Raw genomic sequence first — 16,563 nt, 5'->3', positions numbered from 1 at the left:
TCTATATATTCTTATGTTTGACTATAAAGATACAGTGTTTGAGATAGTTTTAATTCATGAGACATATGATGAGATATTTCCCTTTAAGGTCTATGTAATGTAAATTATACCAAAAATGGAGACATCTAATTGTTCAAGATAAAATTCATAAATAGACCAATTTGATATAAGAGGAGACAAGTACCAGTAAAACTTCTCCATTCGCCCATCTCGAATAAGAGGAGCATAAAGTGTAGAAAAATCATTGCCAGTTACAATAATAGGAACTCTATGAGTAACATCTGATTCTCTCCATTTCTGCCCAATGCTCACTCTCGTGGGATTATCTGATAAGTTCATCAGAGTTCCAACAACTATTTGGTTGTTGACTGTCATTTGTGTGTTTCCTAGATGCCCAGAAAGTGTGAACAGATTAGATGTTTTAATAAGCAGAACAAAAGTAGATTTTAATCAGAAAAGATAGGTTCCCTATAGATTAAAAGATAATTATGTTTGTCAGCCTTGAGGTCAACCAAGAAAAGTTTAATTGTCGTAGGCAACTGTAATTCGTTAGTCATAAGCTGTGATATATAACAATATAAGACAAAACGACTGACAATACTAACCAAATCTTCCCAGCCCAGCATCAATATCATTAATCATCAAACAGCTCATTTTACCCTGGGTTTTGGAAGAGAGAAGTCAGCATTCATGTATAATGAATTGCATTAGAAGCTGAAAGAAACATTTCAGAAAACCAAAACATGAATAAAGCTAAGTATTGACAAGCTCCCTGGACTTTTGTCCTACAGACAATCTACACCCAAACAATATAAACAAGGTTTATTATCTAATGACGCTCAAAATTCAGTTTAGTTTATTCATGTGTTGAGTCAAGTCACAGATGAGAACAGATTCAGCTGACGAACAAGAACTTTTTAGGTCTTGGATTTCAAAGGCAATTGCAGTAGACTACAACAAGGCTAGGAAATTGTTTCTCTATTAGTAAGGCATAAGGCACATGTTGGTTACAGGACCTTTAAAAACTAGCTGAGGCCAAACCAAGACTCAAAATCTCGAGCCATACTGTAGTAGTTTTGGTCTTTGATTAGAACAATGTTGTTTCGCTATCTTGTTGGCATTCTGATATATAGCGCCGATGGTGAATTAGAGGTGGAAGGAGGAAGGAGATAAAATAGGAAAAAATAATACAACTATATATTTAAGCTCAAATTTTGTTTTTCACCTAAAATGGTACAATTTTGATATTATGTTGTATGAACACAATTGACCAAAAAAAATAAAAAATAAAAAGATTATTTCAACTTATCTTGACCTATATTGTAACATGTCAAGAAGTGTCAAATATGACATAAGACAATACTCATTGACAAATTACCGAAATGGCAATGTCAGAACAACTTTAGTTTAAACCTAACTTATCCTAGCCCAACCTAAAAGCAGATCAAGAAAATGAGACAGGTTCCAACATCTCCTCCGCCAAAGGTAGCTTCTGCTAAACGTATTATCTGATCCCAAAGAAGAACTACTATCAATGATCAAGACACACGAAGAAACAAAAGTCCATTAGGAGAGTCAGTGTATAATTAAATTCTCAGGCTAAGTAACAGTAAAACAAGCACCTCTAAACTCATCTATATAGGTGGTCTATCGTCTACCATTTGAATCCTTATTATTTAGGAGATCTAAGCGAGACCTCAATCAAATTCATAGCATTCTTTACCAGAATTAAGGAATAACTGTCATTGTAGAAATAAGTTAACTTAGAAAAACAAGCCACAAAGTTAATTAATTATGTCAATCAGATAATTGTACATGCATAATCATAGAAAATCAAAATTTGCAGGAATCCTAGTTCTTACTTGGTTTCCTTAATAAACACTAGGATCATTCAGACTTTCAAGTACACCCAAACATTCTTTTCTGAAGCTTTCCAAAATATTTCAATAGCTACAATTCTCCACATCCAATTAATGGAAGTGTGAAATTTCGGAATCTTGTGAATTAAATTATTATTCTTAGTTTCTACACACTCATACAAGATGTAGATTGCTATATACGCTACTTGACAAAAGTTTATGTATAGCCAAGGATTAGAATGCCATTTTTATTAAAGTGGCCTGTTTCAAGTACATTGAATGATATTTTACTCCCATTGTCTAGAGAGTAGTTTTTCTGGACTTTCTTCTATTAAAGGATGGGTTTTTCCTTTCCTCCTTATCTCTCACCACAGATTCATTTCAACCCTTTGGAAATAAATTTATTTTAGTCTTGCCAAGGGTGCTCAAAAAGCTAATATTTTTGTGAATTAGCTTTTAGTCACAAACAAAAATAAGTATCATATCAAAGATTTGCACTGACAAAAGTTGTGAAGGGAAAAATAGAACTAGCCATTCTGTGCACCAAATAAAATAAAAGGGAATGAGAATTGTACTCCTCATCTGAGCATAAATCACGAGACTATCAATTGAAGATGACTAAAAGGATTGATGCTTTATCCCTAAAACAGAAGAAAAATGAGTGATAAACCCAGAAACTAATATGTAAAGAAAGAAAAATATTGATTTCCAATGTCTGAAAACTATATACTAGTGAAGATTCTGACTTGGTTTTGGATCACTTGAGAAGCTGTTCTGTAGCGCTCACGTATTAGCTTGCCTGGTTCTCCTAAAAAGAAGAGATTGCATTTAGAAAGAGAGCAACCTCTTAACAGCAAATTATGAAAAGATTTTCAACCTCGACCAGATTGGCTTTAAAATTTATTCATTTTTAGTTCTTAAAGCAAAGAACTCAAGGAAGGGGAATTACAGAAGATTGATAATCCATTTAAACAGAGTACACAAATAACATAGGAAGATATCCTTAAGAGCCTTCATTTGTTGACAGTTTGCCAAACCCAAGAAACAGATCCAACTTGATAAGATTATTTGACTGCGAAAGCCATCAAACAACAGAATTGAACACAGAAGTTGCCAGCTGATAATAGGGAAAGGCTGAGAAGGAAATAAACTAGGAAAAGACTTTATTGTTTACTAGTTTGACATGAAATTGAACAAATTTAATTGTTAGAATGCAGACAATACCTGCCCGCTCTGATTCCAGCTCCCCAGCAGACATAATGATAGGCTCCATTCCCATTGCACGAAAAATAAGTTCAGTTTGAAATGTTTTGCCTTGACCTTTTCCTCCCCAAATACCTACAAGACCATGAACTTGATTAGACTTCACTAAGATGGATAATAGCGAGTACAACAAGGTCTCACAACAAGCAACTGATAATGCCTGATGAACTAAATACAGAAAAGAACATGAATTTTGGTGTAGTAGGTAGAGTACATTGGCATGAAAAGTCATTATTTTCAAGATAACTAGAAGTTGATAACTCGTAGAAAATTATTAGGATTAATCCTCTAGGTAGTCTCCTGTACCTACATATATCATCTTACTTATCATATTGCATATACATCTTTCTTACTAAATGATGGTTTAATATCTTGTAGCTCATGGGCATAGCCAAGTTGATACTCTGGTGGTAGGTTGCCACATGAAAGCAGGGATCGAATCACCGGGAGAACAATCTCTTGGGGAATAAAATCCTTCCCACTTGAAGAGACCGCTTGATCACCGTGATTTACTCCCTTCAAATCGCTATAAGACTGGTATTAAGGGGCGCCTGAGGTGAGCGTTTCACCTTTTGCCACATGGTTTAATATCTTGTATCATTTTGGTCTACATGGGTGAAACCTACCCTTCTGCTCGACAAACTAACACTAGATCAGCATGAACAAATCATTGGTGTTAGGCGAAACTGTTGTTATACTAGGCAGTAGCATCACTTTCTCAACTCATACCGATAAAGATGAAGGCTAACTAGCATTGTGAAGTGTTAAGGCTTTGCTTGAGATAGAAAGATTGCATAGGTGGAGCCAGCCTAGCATTGCATGGGGGCCTGACACATTCTAGGGGTGAATGCTTAAGGTAGGCAGAGTCAAGTGCAGGTGCAATAGTGGTTGGGTTAAACAAGATTTTTTTGTTGAAATTATAGCCTACTGTGGAAAATCAAACTATCCTAATTTAGATGATTCTAATATTCTGCTACAGCTGTGAATATCTTGTATTTATAACTATTTCCTATAATTAGTTATCAATCACATAATTAATTTCCTATTAATTAGAATTTCTGTATTTAGCTACTTATTTTAAGTAATACCTCATGTATTTATACCTCTCCTATTCATGAATAAAATATCTCTTTTTCCTCTCAAAACCACATGGTATCAGAGCCTAAATTAACCTAGGACACACTGTTTCTGCCGCCAATGACTACAACCCTAATCTGCAGCACCAGCGTCTTCCCCTCTGCAGCAACGTTGTCTTCTCCTCTTCAGCGGTAGCGCCCCTGTCTTCTCCTCTGCAGTGACAATGCCCCTTTCTTCTTCTCTTCGTCCGCCTCAGTCTCCATGGACTATTCCAACCAAATCTCTGGCGATTCATCTGTCACAAACACTCATGTCTCTTCTAATATACCAAGCAGTTCACAAACACCAGCCAACTCCTCCTTTGCCCTTAATATTGGTCACAAACTCAATGGCCACAATTATCTTCAATGGTTCCAGTCCATGATGATGTTTGTGACCGACCGTGGTCGCAATGACTATCTCACGGGGGCAACCGTCGAACCTGTTGCTGGTGATCCAAAAATCAAAAATTGAAAAATAAAAAACAACCTTGTCATGTCGTGGCTTATCAGTTCCATGATCCCTGAAATAGGAGAAAACTTTCTCCTCTACTCATCAACAAAAGAAATTTGGGATGTTGCCCGTGAAACGTTCTCAACTAGTGACAACACCATAGAGTTATTCCACATTGAAAGCACTCTTCAAGACATGCACCAAGCTGATCAATCAGTCACTGCCTTCTTCTCCACATTGACAAGGCTTTGGCAAAGATTGGATCATTTTGAATCTCATGAGTGGAAGTGTACCGATGATGCTGCATACTTCAAGAAGATTATTGAGACTAAACAGGTATTCAGATTTCTTATGGAACTCGACAAGTCTCTCGATGAAGTGTGTGGCCGAATCGTCAACATGAAACCTCTCCCTAATCTTCGAGAGGTATTCTCTAAAGTTCGTCGTGAAGAAAGCCGGAAAAGGATCATGATAGGAACTCCAACCAAGACACATTTGTTTGAGTCTTCTGCCTTAGCCACTGCCAGCAAGAGTTTACATCTCTTACTGTGCGAAAACAACCTCAAAACCCTGCAACATAAAGAGGACGCCCACGGTGTGAACATTGCTAGAAACCAAGCCACTATAAGGAGACTTGTTGGGGTTTGCACGGCAAACCAACAAATTGAAAACCTACATGAAAGTATGAACATCGAGGTAATACTACTACTGTTGATGCACCAAAACCATCTCCCTTCACCAAGGAACAAATGGATGCTCTCAGGCAAATCTTCAAGTCTGAGGTCACTACTAATACAGTCCAAGTCGCTGCAACAACCACTGAAGATTCTCTAGGTACTGACCATTTTGCCTTTCATGTAATCAATCAGCACCCATCCTCCTCTTGGATAGTCAACGTTCGCGCCTCCGACTATATGACAAGTGATAGAAGAAGATTATTTACTACATTTGTTCCATATTCTGATTCTCAGACTGTACACATAGCTAATGGGTCACGATCCAAAGTCATTGGAAGAGAGACTGTACGCCTGACACCCACTCTTTCTCTTCAAACTATGTTATATGTCCCAGAATTAGATTGTAACTTACTCTCTGTAAGCAAACTTAATTCTGATCTTAATTGTGAGACTAAATTTTTTTGCTCAATTTTGTGTTTTTCAGGCATTGGATTCAGGGAAGATGATTGACAATGCTAAACTCTGTTCCGAATTATATTTCTTCATAGCAAGCAATCCTCTCTTTGGTATACAACTCAGCTCTCAGTGTCAGTCAGTCAAGTATCTTAAGACTTGTTTTATTCCAATAAAGATAGTGACATTATGTTATGACACTATCGATTAGGTCATCCCATCACTATTCATTAGTAAAAATCCAAATTCATTTCAGTGTGATGTTTGCCAACTCTCTAAACATACTCGTAGCACTATTCTCCGATTTCATACAATCCATCTCATCTATTTTCCCTTATTCACGGGGATATTTAGGGTCCCAATAAAATACCGAATCTCACTGGGGCTCGTTGGTTCTTACTGTTAGTAGATGATCATACCCGAATAAGTTGGACATTCCTCATGAAAGATAAATCTGAAACCAGCGACATTTTCAAAAACTTTCATGTAATGATTAAGAACCAATTTCACACAGATATACATGTTTTCAAGTCTGACAATGCCCGTGACTTCTTTAATTCCAATCTGGGTCCATATCTAAATGACCATGGCATTGTACATCTAAGTTTCTATGTAGAAACTCCACAATAAAACGGGATTGCTGAACGCAAAATCGCCACATATTAGAAGTAGCTCGATCCCTGCTGTTTCAAGCTAATGCCCCAAAAAGATTTTGGGATGAAACTGTTCTTACGGCAACCTATCTGATAAATAGGATGCCTTCTCGAGTCATCAACTTCCAAATACCAGTCCAAGCCCTTGTCCACCTATACCCAAACTCTCATCTTGTTTCGAAAATTCCAATAAAAATCTTTGATTGTACTGTCTTTGTCGATGTCTACCCCTATAATAGAAGTAAACTTGATGAACGTGCAATTAAATGCATGTTCAGTGGGTACTCCTCGAATAAAAAGGGTTACAAATGCTTCTCGCCTACAACTAAGAAATTCTACACTACCATGGATGTCACCTTTTTTGAAGGACGTCCGTTCTTCTCCAATTTCAAAATTTAGAGGGTGAATCGCACAGTTGAATCTTAGAATTGGATCTAGTCCTCTCTAATTGACACTCTACCACGTGTCTCAGCCACCTATTGATAATCAACCACCTCCTTTAGTCGACCAATCTCCTTTGGTCAACCAACCTCAGCCTTTCGACAATCCATCCGGTCATCTCAATCTTCCAGATAGGTCTATTAAAGTTTACACGAGGAGAAAACGCTCAGAACAGACCAAGCACAACAGGAATCAACTCTGAATCCAACAACGCACGAAATAACACAGGTGGAACCAGCAATTAGTCCACAGTCAAAGCCCATGAATTCTGAATCACTAGATCATTCTATCTCCAACCTGGATCTACCAATTGCTCTTCGAAAGGGTACCAGATCTTGTATAATGCATCCAATTCAAACTCATCTGCCATATGCCAGTCTCTCACAGAAGTTTAGAGCTTTTGTGTCAACACTAGACAAAATCCAGATTCCCATAGATGTATTTGAAGCTCAACAAAGTCCTACCTAGCATGCTACTGTCCTTAAAGAATATCATGTTCTAAAGGAAAATGAGACTTGGATATTCACACCACTATCATCTGGAAAGAGAGCTGTTGGGTGTAAGTGGGTTTTTCCGTGAAACAAAAGGCAAATGGAAGTGTTGATCCATTTAAGGCACGTCTAGTAGCAAAAGGATCCACACAATCCTATGGGATTGACTATCATGAGACTTTTGCTCCAATTGCCACGTTTAATACCGTGAGAATTCTCTTATCTTGTGTCGTAAATCAAGAGTGGCTAATATTCCAACTGGATGTGAAAAATGCATTCTTGAATGGAGATTTAGTTGAAGAAGTATATATGTAAATTCCACCAGGATTTGAGAATGGTCAAACAAGAGGGAAAGTGTGTAAACTCAAGAAATCTCTGTATAGACTCAAGCAATCACCACGAGCATGGTTCGAGATGCTTTCCAAGGTCCTGAAGTTGGAGGGCTACTATCAATCCCAACCGATCACACATTGTTTGTTAAGCATGCTCTCAATGGTAAGGTGACCATTCTAACTGTATATGACGATGATATAGTACTTACAGAAGACAATGAAGACAAAATAAAACGACTTAAAAATGACCTATCCAAGGAATTTGAGATGAAGGACCTAGGACTTCTCAGATATTTTCTTGATATGAAAGTCGATAGATCTCATCAAGGAATATTTGTCTGTCAACGTAAATATGTGTTAGACTTACTTCTTGAAACTGCTATGAGTGATTGTTGTCCATTAGAAACACCTATAAATCCTAATGTCAAATTGAAGGTTAGAACAGAAGAAGAAACTGTTGATAAGGAGCAGTGTCAGTGTAACGCCCGAAAAATCTCAAAAATAATTTTAGAAATATTCTATGATTTTTTTAGAATTTTAGAATATTTTTCTAGAATTTTTGAATTAGCAGAAGTAGCAAAAATAAATAGAAAGTAAAACGTCCAAGGCAGGATTCGAACCCACAACCTATAAGAATCTGTAATTCTTAATATGTTTCCAATAACCAAAAACCCAATAGATCTGTTTAGAAAAAGAAGGAATCGAATTTTATTTATAGGCGAGTTAGGTCTAGTAGGAGACCTAAGTGAGAATTTTGATTATTTCGATCCGAAAATTCTCAAAAATAATTTTAGAAATATTCTATGATTTTTCTGAAATTTTAGAATATTTTTGTGGAATTTTTGGAGTAGCGAAAGTAGCAAAAATAAATAGGAAGAAAAAACGTCTAAGGCAGGATTCGAACCCACAACCTAAAAAAATCTATAATTCTTAATATGTTTCCACTAACCAAAGAACCAACAGATCCATTTAGAAAAAGAAGGAACCGAATTTTATTTATCGGCGAGTTAGGTCTAGGAATCACTTAATATAAATAGGAGGCTTTAAGAGAGAGTTTTGATTATCTTCGAAAACCCTTCCCTCACCTCTCGCCCAGAACGCCGTCGCCCTCTTTTCTCCTCCCTCTCGGCACCCCAAACTTGAAGAACGAGGAGTCCGTCCCCTAGGATCACAAGGAAAGTTTCCGGAGAACTTCTTCTACAAGGACGCTCCTCTCCGCGATAAGAGCGCGTAGATATAGGAAGATCGCCGAGAAGATTTTCTTCTCTAACGGAAGAATTGTAAGGAAATTAGCGCAGAAGGTAAGTACCTCTCACCTGTAGTATAAGTAGCTCCGTTTGTATGCATAAATCCATAGTTTTAGTTATTTGAAAATTTATGTATATATGTGGAGATTAGTTTCTCTTACAGAATGTTTATGAAAATAATTTACTTTGTCTCAGTAATTATGGACTTGAGTTCGTCCATGGGTGGGCTCCGAGATCGCCCCTAGGCCCGAGATCGTCTAGTATGTGCAAGGTTAAAGAAAAGAAGTATTAAGGAAAGTATTTTACTTTTTATGGCATGTGTTTGGACCCGAGTTCGTCCATGGGTGGGCTCCGAGATCGCCCCTAGGCCCAAGATCGCCTAATAGTACCCTAATGGGTTCGGGATTAGCTACCTCGGATCTATTTAGGGATGCGCGCATAAGTAGCACAATGTCGGGCCCACAGAAGGATGGTTACTATTTTCACTTACTATATGTATAAGTTTTCAAAAGTTTATTACAAACTTGAAGTGAAATTAGTTTTTTAAGATTCAGCTTAGTTCAGTTTATGATTTCAGTTCATGTGCTTAATATGATGCGTATGCTATGATCTTTATCTAGCTTATATATTTCAGTAGCAATAAATGACAAGCATGAAGATATTTCCTTTCATATTTTTTAAAAGCATGATTTTAAAATACGTGTCATTTTGTGAGTAGAATGGTACTTACTAAGCTTTATGCTTATAGTTTCATTTTCCTTGTACTGCAGATAAGGGCAAAGGAAAATTCGAGTAGCGGAGGCGACGGAGACGATGCGAAGTGTGTGATGTGGTGGAACTTAAAATAAAGAGCCTTGGGAACTTGCATCATTAAGAATGCTAAAGACTAGTCTTTATGAGTTGTTTATTTTCCGCACTTTCGAATGTTAACAACTATGATAGTTCTATGCATTATTTGATAGTTGGTAAATTGCAATAGCATGCTAATTAGTAATGAAAGTAAGGTTGGAAGTTACGAAACCATTTTGATGCCAACATGTTATTCAGGATAAATTCAGATACTAGCATTGCTTAGTTTTAATGCCAAGTTGATACCCTGGCTAGGTTTCTAAATCCATGATTAGAATTGCTAAAATATGTTTAATTGCCATGCAGATATTTGTTTAATAGTCTAGAATCATTTAATACATGTGGTAGAACTTAACTATAGGTTTATTGGGGTCATTGATATTAGGATTGTTAGACTTTATATTACCCATTTGGGAGCATGTGTTTACTCAATTATCACATAGCAAGAAATTTTAAATTAATAGTAGATTTTAGCAACTAAGTAACGAATCGCCTTGGGGTAAGAAGGGCGGTCGTTCCAACTATCATAGTTAGGAGTTGTTTTTCTCATCAGTAAACTTCCTCTAAGTACGCAGGGTATCATCAAAAGTAGATGCTGTTTTACTCTCACATCCAGATATTCTTCATCTAGGTGCTTTGCCGTATGCCATGAAACATCTTGGGCTCACTGCTCCAGTTTATGCAACAGAGCTTGTATATAGACTTGGTCTTTTGACCATGTACGATCACTATCTTTCCCGACGAGTAAGCATATTCTCTAAAATCTTAGTTATGCTAGAATACTTATGTACGGTCTTACAAATGGCCTCCAATGGTGCTGATTTCTTCCTCAATTCATTTTCAAGTGTTATTATTTCTTCTACAAAAGAATATTTTTAGCAATAATATCTTTATCTCTATGTTTATTATCTATTTAGCTTAAATTCATTTCTACTCTTATCTAGAAATGCTACTTAGTGTTGATGTGGGAAAAATTATCCACTAACTCCAAAAGCTACTGAATGAGTGGCATGTGAGTTATGAAGATCAACAGTGTGAACAGAGGTTGGATCTGTGTGCTCTTAGTGCCACTACTACGAGAGCGACCATGGCTATTTAGTTTGGTCAACAATTAAAACTTACTAAGAGACAGTGTTGTAAATGGTAGTAGGCGGTGGCGGGGCGGTCAGTGATCGCCTATTGTCTCGGTCGCCTAAGGGGTTGAATTTTTTTTAATAAATAAATAAATAAATAAATAAATATAATTAATAGGATAATTTTATTAGATTTTAATTAAGCCTATTTAAATTATTCCAATCATAGTTAGGAGTTGATTAAAATTATTAATCTAAAATTCTTCCAACTTCAATTCATTCTTAAACTAAAATTATGAATGTCCTTCCAACTTCAATTCATTCTTAAACCTGTTCTTGTCTCTCCTATATATTTGTTGTAATTTCTCATTTTTTCAACCCTTCTGCACTATAAAGCTTCCTATTTTACTTGTTTTAATTCTCTTCTATTCTCTTCTCAATCTGAAATCATTATCATAAAAATATAAAATCATGTAGATTGTCATAAGCAACTAACAAAGAAGTCTTTAAGAAGGTCATCCAATGGATACCACATGCCGTACGTGGGATGACAATGACAAATATTCAGTAGAGCCCAATATCTTGAAAATGTCTAATCATTAGGGTGTGCTACCTTTTACTCGTAAACACACCACAAAATCCTAGCTTATTGGCATGTGAGACTATGCATTCCATGAATTTGAATAATGACAAACATTAATCATCATAGATGAACATATTCATACCAGCTTGACCATATTTCTCTCATTTTATAACATTTCTTTTCAGCTTCCCTAGCTAATAACCTCGTATGACCAACTCAATATTTTCACCTCTAGATCATAAACTTTGATATGCACTCGTACACAAAAAAAAAAACTTTTATATGTATTATTTCTGTTATGCACACTGCATGACCTTCAAAACATTAGTTATAATGCAATTTGATTAGTTTTTCTTCTACATTAAGGACATGGAACGACCAAAGCAATATAGCAAACACATTGTCAACTTCATTTGAACACTTAAAATAGTGAAGAAATTCAGATAGTTTTAAGTCTATACTTCTAGGAGCTAATCACCCACCCAAGCATTTTGTCCTTCCAACTTTAATTGTTAAATACTGAATTTTTTCATGTTTTGAAAAAATAATATATTTTAATAAAATTTTGAATCAGCAAAATAAATTAAATTGGAACGTACCTTAAAAATGGAATTTGGACATCAAGTTGAGGTGAATTAGGTTCGGATTGAACCCATCAAATAAATGTGGATATTAGGGTTGTGTGGGTTTGAACCAGGGTCGATTTGGATTTGATTTGATTTGATCAATTTATGACTAAATCAAATTTAAATGGGTTAAATAGGTTCAATTGGGGGTTAAATCAAATCAAGGAATATAATTTTTTGACGAATTGGGGATAATTTTCTCTCCCTCGTGTTTTCTCTTCCACTGCTGCACGCCAAGCATGCATGCACCCCTCCCCTATCTTCTTTTCTTCTTTCTTCTGCTCCTCCCCTTTTTCTTCTTCTTCCAGCATTAATCCAAAATCTCCCATCACCATCACTTCAGTTCTCCTGCAGCCCTCCCTCTTCCTCCTTCCTCTATTTTCCTCTTCTTCCCCATTGTTCCAGCTGAAAACAGCAACAACAACAACAACAACAACAACACCTCCTCTTCTTCTAGCATCATTCTAGCACCATCCCAACACCAGAAAACCTATAGCCACTCCCTCTTCTTCTCCTTCCTTCTTAGTGTTGTTTAGAGCTGTCAAACGGATTAATCCATAGCGGGGCGGGCTAACCCATGGCGGACCCATCATATGGCGGGCCGGGGCGGGCTAACCCACCAATTTGGTGAGTTGGGAAATCTCCAACCCAACCCAACTCAAGGTGGGCCGCGGGTTACGCGGGCCGACCCGCAGGCCTATTAAAAAATAAAAAAATATTAAAAATATTAAAAATTTTAAGTTTGAAATATAATTTAAATTGATTAAGTTGAAAGTTTTAAATTTAAATTATAATTTTTAAGCTTAAATTATATTTTAAATAAATGAAACCCACTAATTTATTGAGTTTTATACTTTAATTTTAAAATTTAAAATAAATAAATAAACTTTCTCAATCGGCGGGCCAACCCAAGCCCCTTAATAGAAGAACTGATCCCATAAATGCTACAAGAATATCAAGTGTTAGTCATGGTAAATCCATTATGTATAAAATGTCCACAAAAAAAAAAAAAAAAAAGTCAAATCATGACTTTACTAAATAGTCAAGGAAAAAGGTTTATCCAATTTATGATACCTTCCTAATTGAATTAAATCTTAATATGGATATAACTATATAGAATATATAGAATATAGATAATTAGTTATCTATTATATATATATAATAAATAACTAATTATTGGACTAATTACACTTACTTTATTTATCCAAAAGAAAAAACTTTAGAATTGTATATTTTGAAATTCTAGCGATAAATAAAATTTATTATTATAATTAATTTAAATAAAAGAATGATTCTCAAAAATAAATAAATAGTATTATATTTGTAGTTATTGAAAAAAAAAAGCTTTGATCCTTTATATCAAAAGTACACGGAAGCACACGTTGTATATGTTCAAGTCAACTTACCATACACTACTCATTAACCCCTTTACTACTGTTTTTTTTTATTTCATCAATTAAAGACACTATAAAAAAATTTCCCATGGCTCCGGAAACCCTTTCCCGCAAAGTGCAGCAATACGGGCTGGGCCCCGAGTCCACTCCGACGGCCTCACAGAGGAAACCCTAGCCGACTTCTCTCTTAACCTACTTAAACCACCCTCTCCTCGATCAAACATCTCCCCGTCTCCTCTCCTCACAAATCTCCGCCTCCTCGTCTCCTATGCCTAGAAACAAAGCCGCTGCCGATGCTACTGCAGCGGCAGTAGCCGCCTTTGCCGATGCTGCTGCCACGGCAGAGTCCTCCGCTCGAGCCGCGGCTGAAGTGAGAGCAGCGTCTGCCGCCGCGGCGGCGCGCGCCTCTGCTGCCGCTGCGCCTGAAGTGAGAGCAGCGTCTGCCGCGGCGGCCGATGTTGTTGCCGATGTTATTGCCGCTGCTATCTCCGTGGCAGCCGCGTGGCAGAAGGCGGCAAAGGCCGCCGATGCTGCTGCCAATGCTATCGCCGCGACTGCTGCCAATGCTATCGCCGCGGCTGCCGCTCTCGACGCGCCTGAAGTGAGAACAGCGGCGGCCGCTGCTGCCAATGCTATATCCGTGGTTGCCGTGTCTGTCAACAACCCCGTGGCTGCTGCCGTTGCTGCTGCCGCGGCAGCGTCTACAGCTGCTGCTGCGGCGGCAGACGCTGCCGCTGCCGCTGCCGCTGCCGCGCCTGCTGCCGCGGCAGCCGCGGCGTGGCAGAAGGCGGCAAAGGCCGCCGATGCTGCTGCCAATGCTATCGCCGCGGCTGCCGCAGCGTCTGCTGCCGCAATAGTGTCTGCTGCCGCTGCCGCTGCCAGCGCGCCTGCTACCGCCGAGTAGTCTGTCAACAACCCCGATGCTGACGAGCCGCTTAGAACTTACGAAGATAGAATATTACGAAGATGAAGATTACGAAGAAGATTACGAAGAATATTACGAAGATGAATAAATAATGAATAGTTGTCTCGCACTTTTTTTTTTTACTCGCAATTTGGATTTGTTTAAGGAAATGTCGCTAGAATATCAAACCAACACCATCTAGTTACATAGAACAAAGTACAAACTATTATAGTTACCGCACATCCGAATATGCATTTAGTTGAGATGACATAATACCACATGAATGTCACATAGACATTTTACAGAACCACAAATGAAAAGTTAATGGGTGCTAGATTTTATCACATACTGTGGACACTATACTAGATTTAAAAAATAAAAAAAATACACTAGATTTGAGAAAACATATAAACGTTGTGCTATATTATTCTATTAATCCTTCTCGAAATTGATCTCTCCATGTTGCGATCATGCATGACAATGCCTCCCACGAGCATTCACCTACTCGAACACGCACATGGCTCGAGTCATTGTTCGCTAATAAGAATCTTTTATAAAGAGTCGATAAGCACCCAAAAATGCACAACTAGCATAATAGTAAAGCACGATAAGCATCAATAACGCAAGTGCATCAATTTTAAGTAGAACCACAAGTACTTCAATCCCATTTTTGACTACTTATTGTGAGCTCCCAAAGTTGTGGTTGCAGCCATGATTTAAAATCTAGAACCGTGCCGAGTTTTCATGGACACCGGAAACGACACAGTTTTGATACTGTATTATGTCGTGCCGATATAATTTTGATATTTTTTAAATATAAAATATAATAATTAAAAATATAAAATATAAAAAATAAAATAATGTTTTAAAATATATATTAAATTAATGGGATAATTTTATTAGGTTTTGATTAAGCCTATTTAAATTATCCCAAGGAGTTGATTAAAATTATTAACCTAAGTTATTTAATTAAACATAAGTTAAAAATTATCCCTGTTTTGCACGGCCACGACCGCAAGAACGCGCAGCCAGACTTGTCGCGGGGCTCGAAGACGCGTCCAAACTCGTCGTCGGCTCAGTGACGTGTTCGGAGGCGTCGCATCGCACTAAAGGCATGCTTGTGGGGTGTCGATCGGTGGGTAGAACGAGATGTTTCACCTATATTGGACAAAATGGCTCGAGATTTTAATCCACAGTTACAGTCACCAGTTATCGATCTCAGTGTGACCACCATTCTAGTACTTTGTTAAATCGATGCATTTCATGCTGACAACAACCGGTGCATTTCACAAACCATTAATTGTTCTATGAAGCTATCATGCCTCCAAACATAATTCAAAATTACAAACTCATAGTGAATCTATAAGTAGCACGCATCGCAGGTCAACCTCCATTGTTGATATTAAATAATACATTTAGAAGAAGCTACAATTGGCGAAGGAGATGTCAAAACCTATCTAATTTTCTTGATTTGCCTTTAGGTTGGGCTAAGATAAGTTAGGTTTAAACTAAACTTGTTCTGGCATTGCCATTCGGTAATCGAGTATTATCTTATCTCATACTCGACACTTCTTGACATGTTATAATCTAGGTCAAGATACGTTGAAATAATCTTTTTTTATTATTATTTTTTTGTAAATTATGTTCATACAACATGATATCAAAATTGCACCATTTTAGGTGGAAAACAAAATTGAAGTTTGAGTATATAGTCATATTATCTTTTTTCTTTTATATTCCTTCTTTCACTTCTAATTCACCATTGCCATTATATATCGGAATGTCAACAAGATACTGAAACAACATTGTTCTAGTCAAAGATCAAAAACTTTGACTTGGCTTGAGATTTTGAATCTTGGTTTAGCCTTAACTATGGTTTAAAATTTTAGCCCGTATCAAAATTTCGATTTATAACAAGAACAATACGATTTCGATATCGCATCATGTCATACCAATATCATTTTGATTTTTTTTAAATATAAATATATTAAATAAAAATAAAAAAAATCTAAATATGAAAAAATTAAAAATAAAATATTTTTTTAAATAGAAAAAGATACGGGATCATTCTGTCTCCATATAGTAAAATTTATTATATATTTTCAAAATTAAAACAACTAATATATATATATATGTATATATATATATA

General features: G+C 36.8%; 1 protein-coding gene across 1 annotated transcript; it reads right to left on the bottom strand.

Moving 5' to 3' along the window:
• Nucleotides 1-90: 90 nt before the first annotated feature.
• Nucleotides 91-3,180, bottom strand: LOC141847598 (ribulose bisphosphate carboxylase/oxygenase activase, chloroplastic-like). Its single transcript, XM_074735653.1, has 4 exons — nucleotides 3,084-3,180; nucleotides 2,606-2,667; nucleotides 606-660; nucleotides 91-386 (listed from the first exon to the last, which is right to left on the bottom strand). Exons 1-4 carry the CDS (start codon nucleotides 3,136-3,138, stop codon nucleotides 91-93), a joined length of 468 nt encoding a protein of 155 aa, XP_074591754.1. The 5' UTR covers nucleotides 3,139-3,180.
• Nucleotides 3,181-16,563: the final 13,383 nt, after the last annotated feature.

The sequence above is a fragment of the Curcuma longa genome, chromosome 16 (assembly GCF_044706935.1).
Source record: "Curcuma longa cultivar G26 ecotype Majalengka, Jawa Barat chromosome 16, ITB_CL_G26_1.1, whole genome shotgun sequence".
NCBI classification, from domain to species: Eukaryota; Viridiplantae; Streptophyta; class Magnoliopsida; order Zingiberales; family Zingiberaceae; genus Curcuma; species Curcuma longa.
Note: the sequence above shows the minus strand (reverse complement) of the source record. Positions and strands in the feature narration are given on the sequence as shown.